The 22,605-nt window shown below is 41.0% G+C and overlaps 1 protein-coding gene across 2 annotated transcripts in view; it reads left to right on the forward strand.

Annotated features, from left to right (window-relative positions):
- ABCA12 (ATP binding cassette subfamily A member 12) overlaps positions 1 to 22,605 on the forward strand; it is a 393,723-nt gene that overhangs the window by 157,817 nt on the left and 213,301 nt on the right. For both annotated transcript variants that reach the window (XM_058185940.1, XM_058185931.1), the window contains one exon: positions 1,603 to 1,691. In XM_058185940.1, coding sequence (XP_058041923.1) covers positions 1,603 to 1,691 — 89 coding nt within the window. The remainder of the gene's footprint in view (positions 1 to 1,602; positions 1,692 to 22,605) is intronic.

Below are 22,605 nucleotides of genomic sequence, written 5' to 3' on the forward strand. Positions count from 1 at the left end.
CATGCCATCCATACCACAATAGCTAACTTGTGGCAGCAGCAGCAGCACCAGTGTGCAGCAGGAGCCCACATGTCCATCGGCCCACTTCTACTTGCTTGTGGCTGCAATGGAGCAGGAGGCCAAGTAGTCTGCTGGTGCTGTAGCTGCAAGGTGAAGCAGGTGTTGGGGAGTGGATGGACTGGCTGCAGGACCCTGAGGTAAGTCATGTAGGGCATTTGGGGCAACTCCACCCACCCCCACCTCACCTCATGGTCACAGCACTGGAACATCACTTGGCCTCCTGGTCCATTGCATCTGCAAGCAAGCAGAAGACGTGGGCTGGTGGCCACCCAGGGTCCTGCTGGATGGGGCTGCCAGAGCCACTGCTACAAGGCAGGTGTCAGGGCACGGCTGGCCTAGTTACAAGGCCCTGAGGTAAGCTGGTGTGGGGTGCATGGGACAGCTTCACCCCCTGCCGTATGGTGGCGGCACTGGCGTGTCACATGGGCTCCTGCCTCGCAGTGAGCAAGCAGAAGAAGTGGGCCTCCCGTACATGGGGAAGCCCTAGTACTTATTCTGTGGCCCAAAATAAAATAAGACCAGGTCTTATTTTCAGGGAAACACAGGTACTGTCAGGCTGCCTCTGATTATATTTAGGAAAGAATACACCTTGACTTCATTTGAAAATAAAGAAAAGTACTTTTACTAAATACATCCGGACAACAGCAGTGTAAAGTTGGATCTGAGACAAAATATGGCTAACATCCCATATCCCCTCGTTAGTCCCTCCTTCCCACAAAAGGTCAGGCAGGCCTGGTCCAATGCCAGCTCCTTCTCGCCCCCCGTGGTAATCTTCTTCCGAAGGTCTCCGGCAGTTTCTTATCTCAGGAATGCAGGGTATGTTGGAAAGCTCGCGCGTCTGCCGTTTATGCTGATTCAAACATTTGCTGCCCCTCCCCTCCTTTAATGTCAGATGACACTCTTAAAGGGCCCTCTTCTGTTAATCTGAATAGGATAGTATACATCTTAGGTTCATGGCTATTTTACATTAACACACTGACACTGCAATCTAACTACTGAATACAAATGGCACACATATAACACAAATAGAGTGAAGCTTGGAGTGGAGGCTGACAGGTACTACGTTGAATGCTATTTTTTTCATATTCATGTTTAAAATATTATTTGTTACTTGAAGATTATCATTATATGAAATATTAGAAAATATTGTAGAATATGCACATTTGAACATTTGCAATTTGTTAATTCTATTAAAATCTCTAAAATAATTCTTGCAGACAGTGGAAAGAGCCTAAATATATGTCTATGTGGTCACTAAGAGTCAACACTAATTTGATGGCACATTATCTGTCTGTCTGTCTGTATCTATCTGTCTGTCTATCATCTATCTATCTATCTATCTATCTATCTATCTATCTATCTATCTATCTATCTATCTATCTATCTATCATCTAACTCATCAATATAGTTTGTATTTCAGTAAAATTCATTTCTGAACTAAACTCAGTTTATTATTAATATGCTCAATTTATATATAAAATCAGTAGGAAATTAAATACGAAGTACAATATAAGTTTTTTTTCTTGATTCTTTTCTTAACAGAAGACAGAGGAGGTCTACTAACCAGGCAGAGGAGAGCAGCCCATCATCCCAAAGTGCTGATGTCCTCCAAAATAGGAATAGTTTGTTGCGTAAGTTATTTAATTCACTATCATTAATAAATGATAATAAATACCTACCTGTGTAGATAGAATTTTGTAAGTTTCTGTAATAAAACAAGAGCAGTTGATTTTAATAATTATATCAGCAAAATAATAGATTGGATCATGTGTAAAAACTTCATTTAATAAATGGCAATTTAGCAACAGGGAAATCCAAGGAGACAGAGTGATGTGATTAAATGGGTGGCAAACAAAATATCAAGGTTCCGACTAATGAACCCAAGCAAATCAGAACTCTAAGACTGGAATCTTTCTCAAAGGACTTCTTTATTGGGTACAATATATTGGCATGGTCAAATGTAAAACCAACTCTAAATCTTTCCCGTGGTTTCAGTATAATTAAAATAGGAAATAATTCCCTCCCCAATTGTCACAGGTCACATTGGCCAATTAGGTTAATTGGCAGGTTCTCCAGGCACTCCTCCCCGATTTTATCCGTCACGTGTGGAGATGACCTTGGTTTTCATGAGAAAGCTGTGTTGTGTCTAGCAATGCATTCCATCCACCTTCCCCCTCCCCACACTGTGTGGCAACTGAGGAACAGGAAAATGGCTCCTGACAGGTTTGTTTCAAAGTTGACAGTCAGCTCTCCCCTAATGAATGAGAAATACCTGGAAGATATCAAATACAGACAGATTAACTTTCTATTAACCAACCCTCCCATCACCCGGCAGTTCCTTTGGCTTCTGGGGATTCTTCTCATAGAACTTCCTGATTAATCTCTCTGGTCTTACGTCCCTACTCTTCATCCAGGTAGCTTCTGGCAGGGGTTAACCCTTCTATTGCACTAAGTATTGCAGTTTCCCATTATATAGCCTAAAGTCTAGTATTTTTCGTACTTCATAATGGGTTTCCCCTTCCACTACGATAGGGGCTACCCAGGCTATTGATCTCAACTTCGACCCTATTACTGGCTACAATAAATTACTGGGAAACTATTCAGCTCTATTGTGACTGGGTTGATGAGTTTTACGATGGGGGAAAGGTCCTATAAGGCCCATTTTTTTACAAGGTAATTTCAGTTTCAGGTATTCGGTAAAGCGGTAGACTTTATTTCCTATGTGAAATAGCCTTTGGGGGCGGATCGCTTTTTGTCTGTTTGGGTTTTTTTGTCTCTCCGTGGCTATTGTTAGTGCTCATTTCACATTTCCCCAAGCATCCTGCAGTGAATCGACCCATTCAGTCAGGCTTACCTTAAAGGGGGTAAGCCTCGTGCTGCTGTGCATGGCGTTGTTGTACGCCACTTAAGCAAAAAGCAGTAGGTCTGGCCAGTTAGTTTGTTGGTAGTTGACATAGCATTGCAAGTACTGCTGTATCATGGTGTTCGTGCATTCTGCCACCCCTTTGGTACTCAGATGAAAAGCCGAACCAAGGTCCTTGGAGGACCCAATTAACTTTATGAATTCCCTCCAGAATTTGGCCATAAATTGAATGCCTTGGTAATATATGATTCTCTTTGGGACTCTGTGCTGTCATAAATATGTTTCAGGAACAGCTTTGCCAGTTTGTGAGCTGAGGGGAGGCCAGGACAGGCTATAAAATGAGCCTGCTTGGAGAAAAGATTAATCACCATCCAAATCATGGTGTTTCCCCCACTGTCTGGGAGTTCTACTACATTGCTATCTCCTCCCAAGTCAAGATGTCATGGCTACTTGTTGTAGCAACACAGGAGGCTTCCCTGGCCTTTTCTTCATTGTGGCACATACCGCGCAGCTTTTTACATAACTTTCAATGTTCTTTTTCATTCCTGGTCACCAAAATTGTCTCCTTGCCAGGTGGCACGTTTTCAAGAATCCAAAGTGATTGGCTTGTTTGACATAGTGACTCCTCTGCAAAACCTGGACTCGGAGGGTACTAGGGATGTACAGTTTGGGGCCTTTCCATGCTAATCAATCATAGAGGGTCAGGAGTTGCTTGTCCATGAACCAGGGGTTGCCTTCAGCTGGGGGATGGGTGCCAGGCATTCGGCAGCCCAATGGCCCTGCTGTCCGCATCTGAAACATTTGATGGAGGCTCTGACTAGGTCAGTGGGAGAGCCAGTGGGTGGCACAACAACAGGCCGTTGGCTGAACCAGCGCCCCTCTTGGTTTTGCTTGGGTCTGGACTCCAGCATGTTGCACTTCTTGCACTGCTTCAGCTCGAGGTCTAATGCTATGGCCATCAGGTACCATTCATGAATTCATTCAGGGACTCCCTGGTAGATGCAGGCCTGGAGCAGCCCCTGGTCTAGGCTCTCCTTGAAATGATAGACCAGTAGCCACTCTGGCCAGCAATACAGCATAATTCCCAGATGAACTCTTTTGCCACCTGGCCCTTCTGCTTCAGGTCTCAGATTTCTACCTCAGCTTCTTTGGCCTGGGATTCATCCTTGAGCCTGGGTCTCAGCTCCTCCAGGAAGGCATCAATGTTTCCCAGCTCCAGTGCATCCTCATCATGGAGCCTTGTCATCCACTCCTTGGCTTCCCCCTCTAGGTTAGTGGCCATTGTGTTCACCATCACTACATCTAAGGCCAGTGCATAGTGATCCAGGCTTGTTGAGGAAGAATGCCAAATTTTCCAGGTCCATATCAAAAGTGGTTTTCGTTTTTTATATATATATTAAGTTTTTTTCCCCAATATAAACATACATGTTTTGTGGACAATACATTGATTGGGTCAGGTCTTTTTTTATACAAAGTTAACAATGATAATACAATAGTATGTAGAATTCTAATCTTCCAACTTCAAACAATACTAGTCTCATTTCATATTCCCTTCACATTTTCCCTTTAATTCATTTAAGCATAAATAACATTTCTTTGCACCCTGTGTTCATTATCCCTTAGTAAATGTTGTCATTCAATATTTTCAAAATCACTCATTGTTCCAGCATAACATCAATATTCCAAGTGTATAGGATTACAAATAACACCAATTATTAACAATATTCAATCCATCACAGGAGTATATCTCAAAGTCTCCACCATTTATAATCCTTAATATTTTAAATTCATATCTTTTAACATACTGTTAATATTAGTACTTAAGTTAAATTGTCTAGTCTTAAATTATCATCTAACCTAAAATCTATTGGGGTTTTGGGGTTTTCCCATTTTATTAATATTTTTTCTCATTATCCATCATCTCTTAGTCTTTCTAAAATTTCATCGTTTATTGATTTTTTTGGTCAGTCTTTTATCTCTCTCTTGGAATCTTGTATCTCTTTTTAATTTTTTTGTGTCTACTAAACTTTCCCTTCTGGGTGCCTTTTTCCTCTGTCTACTGCATTTTTTGAACACCCATCCACAAAACTTCCTTTTGTTTTTATTTTTTAAAGTTGGTTTTCTCTCTTCTGTCTGTACCCTTATAAATTATGATATTATATATTTGTCTTCTACTTATTAGTGGCTTCTCCTTTTTGTTCCTAACTTCTTGCTTCTCATTTTTATTCTCCCTTTCCCCTGCTTTTTCTAGTTTCTCATCTACTTCTTGAATATTGTGCTCCTCTTTTCCCCCCTAAATTCATTTCTGTATCTTTAAACAATTCCTCTGTCTCTTTGTCATTTCTTAAGGATTCACGCAGACTTTTTAACATGCTCAATATTTCTTCATACATCTCTAGATCCATTTTATAGTGATTTAATATAGCTTAAAAAAAGTATATTTCTATTATTCCAATATCTCAGTATTTAAGAAACTTCTATTTAATCAAGTTACATCAATCCCATAGTTATACCTCCAAAACCCCACATTATATTTCATAATAGTTTACAGTCTTATAGTTCCCCAACTGTCCAACTTTTAAAGTCTTATTTCCTTCTTCTCTCTTTTCTTCTGACCTTTTCTTCTTTTGCCTCTTAGAATATTCTATTAAATAACATTAATAGTCCAAGTCCAAATTTGTCCAGGTTAATCCACTAAATCCTTCCAGTCTTTCCAATCCATAATTCAATAGTCTATTTTAGTAAGATTTAGTTATTTGCAAATTAGTTCCTTTTATAACTTTTCAAAAGGAAAGAAAAAAATCCCCACTATTGAATGTTCTTGAATTTTTCCAATCATCTTCTAACAGAGTCAAGGTCAGGCCATTTACCAGATGTTGTTGCTTCTGTTCTGTGTATTAGACTTTGTGTGTAGATTAGCTTTCTTTCTTTCTTTTTTTGAATTTTTTTTTTTAGATAAACATACATAAAAAAAATCTTCAATACAAATACAAAGAGTGTGTCGGTTGGTTGGTTACAAATTTTTTGTGCAATTTCCCCATATTCATAACATATGATAAATCTAATTTTACATTTTACCAATCTAATATATATCCAAATATTTTGGTCAATTAATCATTTATTTAACTATAAGTATTTCTTCCATTTCATATAAAATGTTCTAAATTTTATATTAATTGTATTGCATCATTCATTTCATCATCTTAAATCAATGTATATTTCAACCGTTCTTTCATTATAAAAACCTCTATCAAACTTCATTAACATATTTTTTAAATCTAACCATTGATAAAATAAATCCCATATCTTATAGTATTGTTTATCTTCCTGCTCTCTAATTTCAAATGTCAATTTACTCATTTCAGCACATTCCATTATTTTCTTAATAGCTTCATCTTGCCTTGGTATTTTTTTATTTTTCCAGTTTTTAGCAAACACAATCCTAGCCACTGTTACTACATTCACAATCAAATATCTCAATTCTCTATTATATATTTCAGGTATGATCCCCAATAAAAAAACCTCTGGCTTAAAGTCTATATGTTTTCTTATCATTTTCTCCAACCATGTGTGGATTTTAGTCCAGTATCTTTCAGCTTCTAAGCACATCCACCACATATGGTGGACATGCCAGGTATCTGATGATATTTCCAACATTTTTCAGATTTATTCTTGAACATTCTGGCTATTCTCGTAGTGGGTAGATGCCACCTATAAAACATCTTATACAAATTTTCTTTATACGCAGCTGACATTGTCATTTTATAATTTTGCGACCACAATTTTTGCCATATCTCTAAATCAATCCCATGTCCAAAGTTTCCCCCCCAATCATTGTTTCTTTAACTTGTTCTTCTTCCAATTTAACCTCTAATAAATATCCGTATAATTTTTTAATTAAATTTTCATCAGTACTTTTTCAGATTTTATCTAAATTAGTCAAATTGTTGTAAAAACCTTCTGTCTTGGAATCTTTGTCATATCTAGAGTGTATTTGCAAATAAGAAAACCAATTCATTTTTATACCTTGTACTTCTAATTCTTGCATAGTTTACCCTTTTCATTCAGCAATTCACTATATCTAACTGTTTTTTTCTGAATGTTATTGAATATGAGCATGCTTCGACAGTTGATAACCAGACTGGAATTTTTAAATAGTGTTGTCTCTTAATTTTCTCCCAATTTAATAACAGGGCCTCTCTTATAAAATGTCTTCTGAAATACCCCTGCATTTTTGCTTTCTTGTACCATAAGAAGGCATGCCATCTCAATAACAAATCATGTCCTTCTAAAGTCAATATTCTAGTATTTCTTAATGTTATCCATTCCTTTTTTTAGAACAAGTTTTTATTAATTTTTAGTGTCCCCTCCTACACACATATATGATTTATGAACAGAGTATTGGCCGTATCATATCTTATACAATTCAATATATTCCAATATATTTTACTTAGTTAGAGTTTTTGCCAAAATATTCTTTTTTCATAGTTTTTATTCATTTCCTAATATTTACTGGCTCATTTTATTAAGTCACATCTTCTTTTGCCCTAAAGTTCTAATTTCTCCATTTTTATTCGTGTTCATTCTCTTTCATTCTTTTTTTTAACTATTTCAATTTTTATCCTAATATATTCAAATATATTCGGGATTGCCTTTCTTCCATTTCATCTTTTCCTTTTCAGAGCAATCCTTTCTTCTCCTCTCATTCCTTTCCCTCCCTCCTTTCTTCTTACCTCCTTTCTCCTCTCCTCTCCTACTCTTTCTCTACTTCCCCTTCCTTTCTCCCCATCCACCCTACTTCCTCCCTATCTAACCTTCTCTCCTACTCTTTTCCCCTACCTTTCCTCCTCTCCTCTTCCCTTTCTTCTTTCTCTCTCACCCCTTCTCCCTTTCCATCTCTCTCCTTCTTCTTATCTCTCACCTTTCCTGTATTTATTTTCAATATTTCTGGTGTCCAGACAGCCCCGATTTTCTCATTTATTATGCATATTTCTCAAGCCTCCCCTCCTATATTTTAGTTATTAACATTGTCTTCATCTTATTCCATTTATATCATACAATCAATTAATGCAACCTTCCACCTCTTATTTTATTAGTTTTTGTTCACAATTCAATACTTATCATTTTCTTCCAATAGTGTACATCATTTATTAACATTTCAATTTTATTCCCTTTTACATCTTAATTTCAATCATTTTCACTTATAAACCATGCTATCTTTCACATTTCAATGTTAGCCATTCCTTGAGCCACATCAAATTTGTTGCTTGATAATATAATTCCCAATTGGGCAATCCAAACCCTCCTTGTGTTTTGGCGTCTTGCAACAATTTTAAGTTTATCCTCGCTTTTTTATCCTGCCAAATATACTTCAACACTATTTTATTCAATTCTTCAAAATATCCTTTCCCCAGCCTAATTGGGATTGTCTGGAACAAATACAAAGTTCTAGGCAGTATATTCATCTTAATATTTATTTATTTATTTATTTATTTAATTTTGTCATAACAATATACACAAGGATAACAAGCATAACATAAAAGATTATATAATATATAAACATATATATGGGGAGAAACAAGGTAGTATAAGCATATATACATATATAGGGGAAGAAACAATAGGACAGGAACGGTAGGCACATTTGTGCTCTTATGCACGCCCCTTAGAGTCCTCTTAGAAATGTATGCCTCATAATATGCCTCATAATATTCCAAGGTTTCCAGAATTATCCTACACTTTGTGTGTAGATTAGCTTTCTTTAAATATATTGTGGCTATAGTGTTATAGTATCTCTCTTTCTCCAGTAGATGGCTCTCTTATGCCCTGATCCAATGTAAGTACCGTATATACTCGAATATAAGCCGATCCGAGTATAAGCCGAGGTCCCCAATTTTACCCCAAAAAACTGGGGTAAACTGGGGACTCGAGTATAAGCCGAGGGAGGGAAATGAGGCAGCTACCGGTCGGCGAAACCCTCCCTCCCTCGGCCGAGAAGGCTGGCGGCTCCCCCGCCCCGCCCTCTCACTGCACCGGCAGGGCTTCCCCGCGCTAAAGCAAAAGCCCGCCAAGTTCGCGCCGGCCGGTATAATGTGAAAAAAAGAAAAAAAAAAAAAAACTCGAGTATAAGCCGTATATACTCGAGTATAAGCCGAGGGGACGTTTTTCAGCACAAAAAACGTGCTGAAAAACTCGGCTTATACTCGAGTATATACGGTAATCTGTCAAAAACAGCTGATTGTCAGATAAATCCAAGGGGTTTAGAAATTCAAATAAACAATTTCTCCCTAAAGTCACTTTCAGATTATTTGGGCTTTTTTCCGTGCTGTCTGTGTTTTATAGCTTCTCTTGGGCTTTTTTTTTTTGCGTTTTCATTTCCGCCCCCCCCCCCCGCCCCCTGTGTGCCAATTTACTGCTATTTTAAGTTTAGGAGTTTTCATAATCTTTTTGTTATTGCAAGTCATTAAAGTAAACATTGGTAAATATCTCACCCAATTTCAATGTTCTGTCCATACACTGCTCCTGCACAATCTTGATTCCCGATTGTCCTGGCTTCATGACTGCCAGCAATGGCGGTCACACCTGCTGCCATTTGGGGAGAGCTTGCTTTGGACCTAACAAGGAATTTGCAGATTCCTTGTGGTCAGCGAAGTGCCTCTCCTTCCTTCACCATTCCTACAAGATGGCTGTGACACCGAAGGGTCTCCTGGCAGCAGTTACCAGCTGGATTTTCATGGGGCTCAGCAGAGCCTGCTATTTTCCAGCTGTTCTCACTGAGGTTGCAACCGGAGGTCTGGCTTTCATCGGTGGGGGATCCACAGGTGGTGGCAGAGGAGGATGTGCCCATGGGCCGGGGAGCTAACCGGGCCCTCGGTAGCAGGATCATGCTTGGTATCCAGGCCATCTAGGCAGGAATTGAGGCTGCCAGGCTAGGTTCTCTGCTCATTTCTGCTGCAGGGAGAGTTGCCTCGGCCCCAGACTTGCTGCTGCCACTCACCAGGCATGGGAACTAGCCGTTGGGCTTCCATGGCTGGGCTAGGGCTCCAGCGGGCTGGAAATGATACTGGGCCATCCAGGCAATGGTGTCCAGCAGCACCTCAAACTGGCACACTGACTTCCCTCATCAGATCTCCATATGGTCAAACCTCTCTCTCTCAGCCACTAGACTGATGAGCTGTGTGTGGTAGTCAGGTACCTCCATTCTCCCCACTCATCCCACTCAGCCATCCTCTTTGCTTGCCATCTCAGGAGATGTCAAGGGGAACTCAGACCTCCATGGACGGCAAGCTGAGACAGTGGCCGGACTGACTGCTGGTCTACCATTTCAAGGAAGGCCTGGACCAAGATCTACTACAGGCTTGCATCTACTGGGTAGTCCCCAAGTGAACCCATGACTGTACCAGATGGCCATAGCACTGGCTTGAGCTAAAGCAGTATAAGAAGCACATCATGCCCTAACCGAAGCCCAAGCAGAGCTAAGAAAGCCAAGAAGGCTGCTGGTTTGGTCACCAACCCATCACTGCTCCATCCCCTGGTCCTCCATCTAACTGGCTGGAGCCCCCATCAATTGCTTCAGATGTGGCCAACAAGGTCATCGAGCCATTGAGTGCCTAGCACCCACACCCCAGCTGAGGGAAACCCTGACCACATCATCCAAGCCAAAAAAGCCACTGAGCAAGAGTTGAGAGAAATCAAACTTGGCACACCAAGCGATGGAGGTCTTCTCCCCCCCCCCCAAGTGAGGGAGAGGGAACTCAAGCCAAAAGAGATCAGCAGCTCGACTACTATGACAGGAAAGATGAAGTGAAGCCACCTGCCCTTTTGCCATCCCCGCAAAAATCATGGTGCCAAAGTCAGGAGTACAGGGAGAGGTGGACACCTTAATAGTCAGGCTGCATCCAGTGCCTAATTAGCCTACCAACAGTGCTGAAGCTAGGGATCTGAGCGAAGAGACTGTCCCAAGCCATGAGGTTTGAGCAGGTTGATGGATCGCTGATAGGAGGCATCCCTGCAACACACCTCACTGAGCTGGTGTGGCTAGAGATGGGCCAACACTGGGAGATTATGCAATTCGTGATAGTCCTGAAAATCACCAAAGCCATAATTCTGGGACTGTCCTGGCTAGACAAGTGGGGCCTGATGGGAAGGGAGAGAGAGAAAAATGAGGCTGGGAAGAGGCTCTCTCTCTCTCCTCAAATCAGCCTGGGAGGAGGAGCTGTCCAACACTGAACAGGAGCTGAAGGAAGCAAGTGCCTGAAAGCCACATCAGAGCAACCTCCAGGGATCCAGCTAATCCCCCCAAAATACCGGGACCTAGCGGGGGTGTTTAGTGAAAAAAAAGTGACGTGCTCCCCACACCCCACCCCAGTAACTGCAATTGTGATGCTGCCAGGCATGAAACTCCCCAAACCAAAAATGTAGTTCATGACTCTAAAGGAATTGAAGGATCTAAGGGAGTACATCGACAAAAAACTAGCCAGAGGCTTCATCTGACTGGCAAAATCCAAGGTGGCCACTCCTGTAGTATTCAAGGAGAAAAAGGATGGGATAATGAGATTATGCATTGATTTTATGGGGATAAATGGCATGTGTGTATAGAATATGTACCCCCTTCCCCTAATGAAGGACATGCTGGTCCATCTAGCAAAGGGGGAAATCTTCGCCAAGGGACCTGAGAGAGGCATACTACAGAGTGAGGATCAAAGAGGGGGATGAATGGAAGACTGCATTTAACTGCCCACTGGGGAGCTTCAAGTTCAAAGTAATGCCATTTGGGCTCCAAGGAGCCCCTGTGGTCTTTATAAAACTAATCAATGAGGTGCTGCAAGAGCATTTGTACAAGGGGCTTCAAGTGTACTTAGATGAACTCTCATCTTCACTAAAATGATGGAAGAGCATGTTAAATTGGTCCACCAGATACTGAAAAAAATCTGGGCTGTAAACCTATATGCTAAGTTATCCAAATGCAAATTCTGCAAGACCTGTCTTGACTACTTAGACAATCAAGTATTAAGCAAGGGGGTAGAAAAGGACCTGGGCAAAGTAAAAGCCATCCTGGAGTGGCAACATCCTCAAACCCACAAAGAACTGCAGAGCTTTCTGGAGTTCACAATCTTCTACTGGCAGTTCGTCCCCTCCTTCACCAAAACAGTCCTGCTGATTACCAAACTGCTAAAGACAGGGAAAGGGAGAGGACCAAGTCATGGTCCAGCCAACCACTAGAGTGGTTGTGGACTGTGAAGTGCCAGGGGGCATTTGAGAAGCTCAAGCAGCTATTTGCAGAGGAACCTGTTCTAAAACACCCTAACCCCTAAGAGCCATTCATCATTCAGGCAGATGCCAGTGATGTAGCTATGAGGGCCATCCTCCTCCATAGGAACAAAGAGGGGAACCTCCAACCATGCACCTATACCTCCAGAAAACTCACAGACCCCAAACAAAAGTGGGCGATGTAGAAGGAGATCTTCACAGTTCTTCACATTATTAACCTGGCACACCTCCTGGAAGGGAGCCAAGTGCTGTTTGAAGTATAGACTGATCACAAAAATCTGGAATCTCTTAGGGCCCCTTGGAAACTTTCTCCCAAACAAGTCCAATGGGAAAAGTACTTTAACAGGTTCGTCTTCATGCTAAAATACATCCCCGGAGGGAAGAATTTCCTAGCATATGCCCATTCCAGAATGCCCCAGTACAAGAGCAAACATGAAGAAGTGGTCAACACTATCATTCCCCTCCCTCAGAAGGCAGCATAAGTAACTATGAGGCATCAGAGATGATTGAGTGAACTAGGAGATAAGCTAACCCAGAAACTTAGAGTAGAACTGCAACCTAACCCCTAGTTCAGAGACAACCAACAACTCCTAAGCTCCAAGAACAGGTTGGCATGGAAAGGTCCCAAATTAAACATCCCGAGCACCCTCCAGGTCCAAGTCCTGCAAAGAAGCCATGATGCCAAGCAAGCTGGCCACTTTGGGTTTCTAAAAACATGGCATCTGTTACAAAGACAATTTTGGTGGCCAGCAATGAAAAAGGACATTGAAAGCTATGTAAAAGCTGTGCGATATGTGCAGCGATGAAAAAAATGCCTGGAAAGCCCCAGGGACTGTTACAGCAAGTTGCTGAGCCATCACAACCCTGGGAGGAAATAGCAATGGACTTTATCGTGGAACTCCCAGAAAATGGGGAAAACACCATAATTTGGACAGTGATTGATCTCTTTTCCAAGCAGGCTCACTTCATCGTTTACTCTGGCCACCTTTCAGCCCACAAACTGATAAAGCTGTTTCTGAAACACATCTACCGACTTCATGGAGTCCCAAAGAGAATCATATCTGATCAGGGAGTCCAATGCATGGCCAAATTCTGGAGAGAGTTCATAAAGCTAATTGGGTCTTTCCAGGGGTTAGTTCAGCTTTCCATCTGAGTACCAATAGGGAGGCAGAACGAGATAATGCAATGATAGAGCAGAACTTGAGGTGCTATGTCAATTACCAATATACCAATTGGGCTGACCTATTTCTTTTCACTGAGACGGCATACAGTGCTGTACATAGCAGCAGGGGTTTTATGTCTTTTAAAGTGGCCACAGGGGTGGAGTTCATCCCAATGCCTGAGTACCCTCAGGAGCCCCCTTCCGAATGGGTAGACTCCTTAAAGGATGCTTGGGGGGAATGTAAAACAGGCACTTAGGAAATCCACAGAGACACAAAAGGAGCAGGCAGATAAAAATGATCCCCCCAGAGGCTGTTTCACATAGGAGAGAAAGTTGACTTCTCCACCAAATACCTAAAACTGAAATTGCCCTGTAAAAAGCTAGGTCCTAAGTTTATAGGACATTTTCCCATTGTAAAGATCATCAACCCAGTCATGGTGGAGCTGAAATTCCCATGCTTCCTTGGGGGAAGTACATCCTGTCTTCCACAGCACTTTACTGAAACTGGTAATAGGTTTGGAGCTAAGGCCAGTAGTTCAGGCAGCTCCAGGTCCCATCACAGTTCAAGGAGAAACCCATTATGAAGTGAAAAGAATCCTGGGCTCTAGGCTATCTAAGGGGAGGTTACAGTACTTAGTACAGTGGAAGGATTACCCCCTCTCTGAAGCCATTTGGGTGAAGAGTCAGAACAAAAGAGCAGATAGATTGATCAGAAAATTCCATGAGAAAATCCCTATAAGCCAAAGGGACAGCCAGGTGATGGCAGGGGTAGCTAGGAAAAATTTAACCTGTCTGTACTTGATATTTTCAAGATACTTCTCACTCACTAGGGGGGAGAGCCGACTGTCAACCTAGCAGCAGCCATTTTTCTCTTCCTCAGTTGCCACACAGAGGGGGAAGGGAGGAAGGAGGTTGGAATAGAATAGAATAGAATAGAATAGAATTTTTTATTGGCCAAGTGTGATTGGACACACAAGGAATTTGTCTTGGTGCATATGCTCTCAGTGTACATAAAAGAAAAGATACGTTCATCAAGGTACAACATTTACAACACAATTGATGGTCAATATATCAATATAAATCATAAGGATTGCCAGCAACAAGTTATAGTCATACAGTCATAAATGGAAAGAGATTGGTGATGGGAACTATGAGAGGATTAATAGTAGTGCAGATTCAGTAAATAGTTTGACAGTGTTGAGGGAATTATTTGTTTAGCAGAATGATGGCCTTCGGGAAAAAACTGTTCTTGTGTCTAGTTGTTCTGGTGTGCAGTGCTCTATAGCGTTGTTTTGAGGGTAGGAGTTGAAACAGTTTATGTCCAGGATGCGAGGGGTCTGTAAATATTTTCACGGCCCTCTTCTTGATTCGTGCAGTATACAGGTCCTCAATGGAAGGCAGGTTGGTAGCAATTATTTTTTCTGCAGTTCTAATTATCCTCTGAAGTCTGTGTTTTTCTTGTTGGGTTGCAGAACCGAACCAGACAGTTATAGAGGTGCAAATGACAGACTCAATAATTCCTCTGTAGAACTGAATCAGCAGCTCCTTGGGCAGTTTGAGCTTACTGAGTTGGCGCAGAAAGAACATTCTTTGTTGTCCTTTTTTAATGATGTTTTTGATGTTAGCTGTCCATTTTAGATCTTGCGATATGATAGAACCTAGAAATTTGAAGGTTTCTACTGTTGATACTGTGTTGTCTAGTATTGTGAGAGGTGGAAGTATGGAAGGGTTTCTCCTAAAGTCTACCACCATTTCTACGGTTTTGAGTGTGTTCAGTTCCAGATTGTTTTGGTTGCACCACAAGGCTAGTCGTTCGACCTCTCGTCTATATGCGGATTCGTCATTGTCTCGAATGAGACCAATCACTGTTGTGTCATCTGTGAACTTCAGTAGTTTAACAGATGGATCATTGGAGATGCAGTCATTGGTATACAGAGAGAAGAGAAGTGGGGAGAGCACACAGCCTTGGGGGGCCCATGTGCTAATTGTACAGGTATTTGATGTGATCTTGCTTAGCTTCACCTGCTGCTTCCTGTTTGTTAGGAAGCTTGTGATGCCTTCCTAGACACAACAGAGAGGTTTTTTAAAAAAGTTTTTTATTTTTTACAAACATATCAAATTAATGTGTGAACAGTGTGGCACCTGGGTGACATACATTCTAATACAAATAAAACTAGTAAAATCAATCATAATTATTACATTCAATCAACTTATATATTTCTAATAATGATACACAATTATAATAAGTTGCAATCTGTCATTATTGAATTATTCCGTGTTTTCTCTTATTGTTATTTTTGTTTTATTATATAAAACTGTATACACTAACATTCCTCCTTCTCTTATTTCTACCATTTATTCTAACTTTTAATCATATCACTTTTTACCAAAAACATTTTCTTTTTATCCTACCTAACTTCTAGTCATGTCACTTACCTAAAAAAAAAAGAAAATAGAGACAAAAGCAAATCAAAACAACAACAGAAAAGAAAAATCATCTATCCATCATCTCTTGCCTGCTTCAATACTTCAATTGCTATGCTTTTTAAAAAAAACTTGCCTCCCTAATTCCTCTCTTGGATCTTTATCTCTGTCAGAACCTGCTTCTTGGCTATTCAATCTAGGTATTTCTCCCACCTCTACCCTCTTCCACTGCCTATTTCCCAAAATTTCTGCCCAGGCCCCTATCTCCCTTTCAAATGTATCTTCCAACTCTGGTCTAATTCATCAATCACTGTTATTTCCATTGTTGTCTACTCTTTCTCTTCTTCTTCCTTCATTTCTTCTGCTGACTTCTCCCTTGCCTGAGCATCTTGTTCTTTATTCATCATCCCTCGTGTGGTATTTTCCATTTTTTCCATAATCTCCTTAAATCCTTTCTCCATGGTGTCTTTTGTTTTTTGAAAGAATAACACCATCTCCTTTGAAATTCCACCCATTTCTGCCTCATAAAGCATCTTGTTTTATTTTTTTAAAATACAATTTTTGTTCAACAATCCAAGAACTATTTATTCAGTCCTTAAGTTGCCCTTCAGGGAGTGCACTAGTCTCAAATCTTTATATCCCATAGTCAGTTCCATTTAGATATCCCAAAAGTTATCCAAAGCCTCTTACATCCCCTTTACAGGTTCAATCTTCTAACATAACATTCATTTCTTTAGTTAAGAAAACTTTCTTATTTTCATATTTGGGACTCTAGTAGTCATAAGGTAGTTATAAGTAAGCCAATAGATATTTTTACAGTCCTTCATGTAGGTCATGGGTCTTCAAACTATGGCCTGCAGGCCTGATATGGCCCGCTGAAGCCATTAATCTGTCCTGCATGGGACCACAAGGCTGCCCCACTCACATTGCCCTGTCTACCCACTGGCCCCCATCCTTCGGCCGAGCACAGGATTTACCTTCATGAACTGGAAGTGGAAGGTAAGGCAGAGAGCCACTAGAGGCGGGGGGAAGCCAAAAACACAGTCATTTTTGGCTGGCAGAAGGCTTCTGGGGGCCAGGAAGGCCAAAAAGGCCCGGCATTGCAGTCTGTGTGGCTTCCTTTTCCTGGGACCACCCTTACCCTGCCTCATGTGGGAAAGCCACAGCTATGGTAAGCACGGCCACTAGCAGCTTTGCCAAACTCTGGAACAAGATGGAAATGAAAAGGAGGCAGGCAGGAAAGGTAGGAAGGTAGATGAGAAGGAAGGAAGGAGAAAGAAAGAGAGATTCTTTTTGTGGGGAGGCAGCAAAAGAAGCAGCATTCCTTGGCTGGAAAGCGGGCAAAGGCAGAAAGGCAGATTAATATTGCTGGAAGTAGTAACAAAAGACAATTCCATAAGTTAAATGCATCAGAAACCAATTTATAATACATAAGATAAAGATATATGGTGCATTCAGAGAAATGCAATGCAAATGGATTTTAGAGTGATTCTCTTTCCCAAATCTTGGGGGTTTTAGCTGGAGTCTTAATTGGTGCATTTTTTAGTCTGGTTTGTTGTGTGGTCTTCTGGAACATATAATCAGGAGTTATTTTGAAGGAAATATTATTATTATTATTATTATTATTATTATTATTATTATTATTATTATTATTATTATTATTATTATTATTATTATTATTATTATTATAATAACTTTTATACTGCACCATCTCCCACAGGACTCAGGGCAGTTCACAGCCATATTAAAATACAACAATATAATAAATAACAATATAAAAACAAATTAAAACTAAATATTTTAATGGCCAAATCATTAAAACGGTAGAAACCGATTAAAAACCCATTTAAAATTTCACTAAAATATTTCTCAGGCTAGTCCAGCTCGCTGAAATAATAAAGTCTTCAGTTCACGTCTGAAGGCCCAGAGGTTGGGGAGTTGTCGTAACCCCGGAGGAAGCTCATTCCACTCTGCTGCCACAGAGAAGGCCCTTCCCCTGGGGGTCACCAACCTACATTGTTTGGTCGACGGCACCCTGAGGAGGCCCGCTCTGTGGGAGCGCACAGGTCGTTGGGAGGCAATCGGCGGCAGAAGGCGGTCTCGTAGATATCCCAGTCCTAAGCCATGGAGTGCTTTAAAGGTGGTGACCAAAACCTTGAATTGCACCCGGAAGGCCACCGGCAGCCAGTGTAGGCCGCGTAGGATGGGTGTTATGTGGGAGCAGCGCGGTGCTCCCTCTATCACCCGCGCGGCCGCATTCTGGACTAGCTGGAGCCTCCTGGTGCTCTTCAAGGGGAGCCCCATGTAGAGAGCATTGCAATAGTCCAGGCGGGAAGTGACGAGGGTGTGAGTGACCGTGCGTAAGGCGTCCCGGTCAAGGAAGGGGCGCAACTGGCGAATCAGGTAGACCTGATAAAATGCTCCCCTGGTGACGGCTGTCAAATGTTCCTCTAAGGACAGCCGATCGTCCAGGAGAACGCCTAAGTTGCGCACTCCTCCCCTGGGGGTTAATACTTCCCCCCCAACAGTCAGCAATGGTGTAAGCTGACTGTACCGGGACGCCGGAACCCAGAGCCACTCTGTCTTGGAAGGGTTGAGTCGGAGCCTGTTCCTCCCCATCCAGACCCGCACGGCCTCAACGGCTTCGTTGGGGTGGTTTGGGGTGGAAATGTACAGCTGAGTATCATCAGCGTACAGATGATAATCCACCCCGAAACCACGGATAACCTCACCCAGTGGAACAGAGAACAGATCCCTGAGGCACCCCACAAGTGAGGCGCCTTGGGGCCGATCTCTGCCCTCCTGCCAACACCGTCTGCAAACGGTCAGAGAGATAGGAGGAGAACCACCAATAAACGGTGCCTCCCACCCCCAATCCCTCCAACCGCCGCAGCAGGATACCATGGTCGATGGTATCAAAAGCCGCCAAGAGATCTAACAGAACCAGGACAGAGGAAAATCCCCTGTCCCGAGCCCTCCAGAGGTCATCCACCAACGCGACCAAAGCTGTCTCGGTGCTGTATCCGGGTCTGAAACTGGACTGGAACAGGTCCAGATAGACAGTTTCCTCCAGGTATTGAGGAAGCTGATATGCCACCACACTCTCAACAACCTTCGCCAAAAAGCGAAGGTTGGAGACTGGACGATAGTTCGCTAATACAGCTGGGTCCAGGGAGGGCTTCTTGAGAAGGGGCCTCACCACCGCCTCTTTCAAGGTGGCGGGGAAAATGCCCCCCAACAAAGAAGCGTTGGTAACTCCCAGGAGCCAGCCTCCTGTAACCTCCCGTGTGGCCAGTACCATCCAGGAGGGACACGGGTCCAATAAACATGTGGTGGGATTCAACCTACCCAACAGCCTGTCCATGTCATCGGGAGTCACAGGATCAAACTCAGCCCAGATAACACTCTCAAGACTCGTCCCCGCCATCCCACCGGATCTATCCAATCAGTGTCCAGTCTGTCCCGAATCTGAGCGATTTTATCAGACAGATACTGTGCAAAATCCTCAGCATGTCCCTGTAAGGGGTCCTCCCGAGCCTCCTGCGTAATCCTGTTTTTTTTTTTGTTTTTTTTTAATGGCCTATTTTAAGAAGCCTGAAGCTGCTGTTGTATTGAAATTAGGCAAGAAAGTGTGTACTCTTTTTCCCTTGGGGGGGGGGGGTGTCTTATTAAATAAATAAATGCCTTGGGTTCAGCAAGTACAGCTTAGGAAGAACAAAGGCAAAACTGGATTGCTAAATTGGCCATGCCCACCCAGTTTCATGGCCACTTAGCCATGCCCACTTAGCCAGACCCACCCAGTCACATGACCACCTAGCCATGCCTATTCAGCCTGTCCGGCCCCCCAACAGTCTGAGGGACCCCTGTTTAAAAAGTTTGAATTGGCTCCCTGTTTAAGAAGTTTGAAGACCCCTGATGTAGGTATTCCCAGGCTTGTAATTTTTCCTTTCATCAGCAGTTGGCACTCTCAGCTTAAATTTCAGTATTGCCATTAACCAAGCATTCTTTTAATCACAGAACAATTATAAAAGCAGAATATGTTTTGTAAGTAAATGATTTAAATGATTTAAAGCATTTTAAAATGCCTTCCCAATACCACGTCTTTCTAATTTAAGAGTCCCATTTTCTGTATATTTCAACATTTATTATTTTTCTCTTCTATGCCCCTCACTTCTGGTCTGATAATTTATCAGAATGCTTAGATGCCACTTTTACGGATAATTCTAAGCAAATAGTTCTAAATTGTTCCTTGGGGTTGAATTTAAAGCAAAAGGAAATCCTCATCCCCAGTTCCAGTCACTGTTTACCTACTTTGCTCCAGCACCAGTCTTAGATGTTCATCGGTTGTCCCAGCTTTGTGGCAGCCATCTTTAGCTGCCTCTTCTTCTTGCCATGGCTGAGAGGGAAAAGAAACCCTGGGTAAGACAGGAGAGCTGCAACTCTCCTCGACCTCACAGGGTGTCCTGCTTTGCTTCAACACCCCTACAGGATGGCTTTGGCTCCTCATGGAGCCCACAACCAGGGAGAGGTCAGCACAGGGAACACAGAGACCTATTCACTGTGTCTGAGAGCGCCACAACATCAACCAGAGCTTTCTCATGATAACCAAGGTCATCTCTACTGGCAACAACTAAAGTCAGGGAAGGAGTGCCTGGAGAGCCCGCCAATTAACCCAGTTGGCCAACATGACCTGTGACTCTCGGGGATGGAGATATTTCCTATTTTAATTATACTGAAACCACGGGAAAGATTTAGAATTGGTTTTCCTTAAGAGCTGTGCTGATATGATATACTCAATAAAAAAGATCTTTTTTTTTAAATCAAGTTTTATGGATTTTTTTTCTTTCACACACACACACACACACACACACACACACACACACACACACACACACATTTTATGAACAGAGTATTGACCATATCACATCTTATACAGCTTATCATATCCAATTTCATTTTACAGTTACCATTTTTTGCCAAAATAGTCTTTTTCCATATTTCTTTACCTTATCTTAAAACTTCTATGCTTATTATATTAACAGCATCAACCCTCAAATCCTAGTTTCTTAACATTATTTTTATTTTTTTATTTTTTATTTATTTATTTTGTCACAACAATATATGTAAGTATCATACAGAAAGGTTATATAGTATATAAACATATATATGAGTAAATATATATATATTTATATTTATATATATATATATATATATATATATATATATATATATATATATAAATATATATATTTATATATTTATATAAATTTATATGTAGATCTTTGGTTATTCGGGTTTTCTCCCGCGAAAACAAATATATATATATATATATCCATTGTTAATCTTATATATTCCCTTTTAACTTTCATATTAATTTGTTCTTCATCCTAATAAATTTGAACATGCTCGGGGTTGCCTTTCTACCATTTCATCTCCCTTGTTTTACAACAATTCTTCTCCTCCTTTCCTCTCTTTCTCTTCCCTCCCTTCTTCTATCCTTTTCTACTTTCCTGTTCTCCTACTCCTTCTCTATTTCCCCTTCCTTCCCCCCTCCTCCATTCCTTCCTCCCTTTCTAACCTTCTCTCCTACTCTTATTTCCCCTCCCTTACTTCCTCTCCTTTTCCCTTTCTTCTATTCCTCTCTCTCCTTCCTCTCTTCTCCTTCTTCCCTCTATTTCTCCTTCCATTCTCTTTCCATTATTGTATTCATTTTCAATTCAATATTTTCCACACTGGTATCCGGACAACTCCGATTTTTTCTCCACTTATTAACTATATTTTTAAAAGTCCCCATCACATTTTTTAATTATTAATGTATTTCAACTCATTCCATTTTTACATTGAAATCTTTTGACTTAATTAACCTTCCACGTCTTATTTTCCTTAGTTCCTAATTTCTTATTCCAACATCAATTAATTATTTTCCTCATTTACTAGCCTTTCAATTTTATATTTTAATTTCAATTATTTTCACATTTAAACCAATCTTCATTTCATATTGCATCTGCTAATCCATTTTACAATAAACAATATATTTCTTCTTTTTTACTTCTTACATACAATTTCTACTATTAATACATTTCCCTTAAATCAACTAATAAATGCTTTATTTCCCTTCTTTCTCTCCTTTATTCTTCCCCTTTTACCCATATTCTTTTGGTCTCTCCAAAATTCCACTTTTTAATATTTTCCTCCCTTTCTCCCTTTCTCTTATTTTCTTTTTCTATTTATTGTATCTTTTCTCCTGAATCCTTTCTTTTATTTTTAAAATTGTTACTCTTTTAATCCTCCCCCTCAGTCTTTTCCCATTTCCTTCTCTTCCTTTCTTTTTTGGGTGATATTTCACCCATCCACATTTTGTTTTTCACTGTCAATCCCAGTGTAATCATCTATTTTTTCATCCTCAATTATTTTCCTTTCAACATTATGCTCTTGCTTCACATTTATATTCTCTTTTTCCTTTTTTTGTATTCTAACCAAATTTCAGGTTCTTCATCATGCTTAAACGCTTCACACACCTTCTTAAACATTTCCATTAGTTCCTCATATTCCCAATGTTCTATATTGTCAATTTAAAAAATAAATAATTAATTTATATGTAGTTAAAATTCAAGTCCATGTAGTCTCTCTCTCTTTTTAAAAAATTTCCAAATAGTATCCAATTCAAATATTTATCTATACTGGGACGAACCCCCCAGTGGTTTGTCTGGCTGGATTCTCACGAAGCTTGTCGGAGCTTCACTATTTTCCAGCCAGTCTCACTGCGACGCTTCCGGTTCCTGACAATAAAGAAGATCTTTGAGAAGGATTCCAGTCTCAGAGTTCT

This window comes from Ahaetulla prasina, chromosome 1 (genome assembly GCF_028640845.1).
Source record: "Ahaetulla prasina isolate Xishuangbanna chromosome 1, ASM2864084v1, whole genome shotgun sequence".
NCBI classification, from domain to species: domain Eukaryota; kingdom Metazoa; phylum Chordata; class Lepidosauria; order Squamata; family Colubridae; genus Ahaetulla; species Ahaetulla prasina.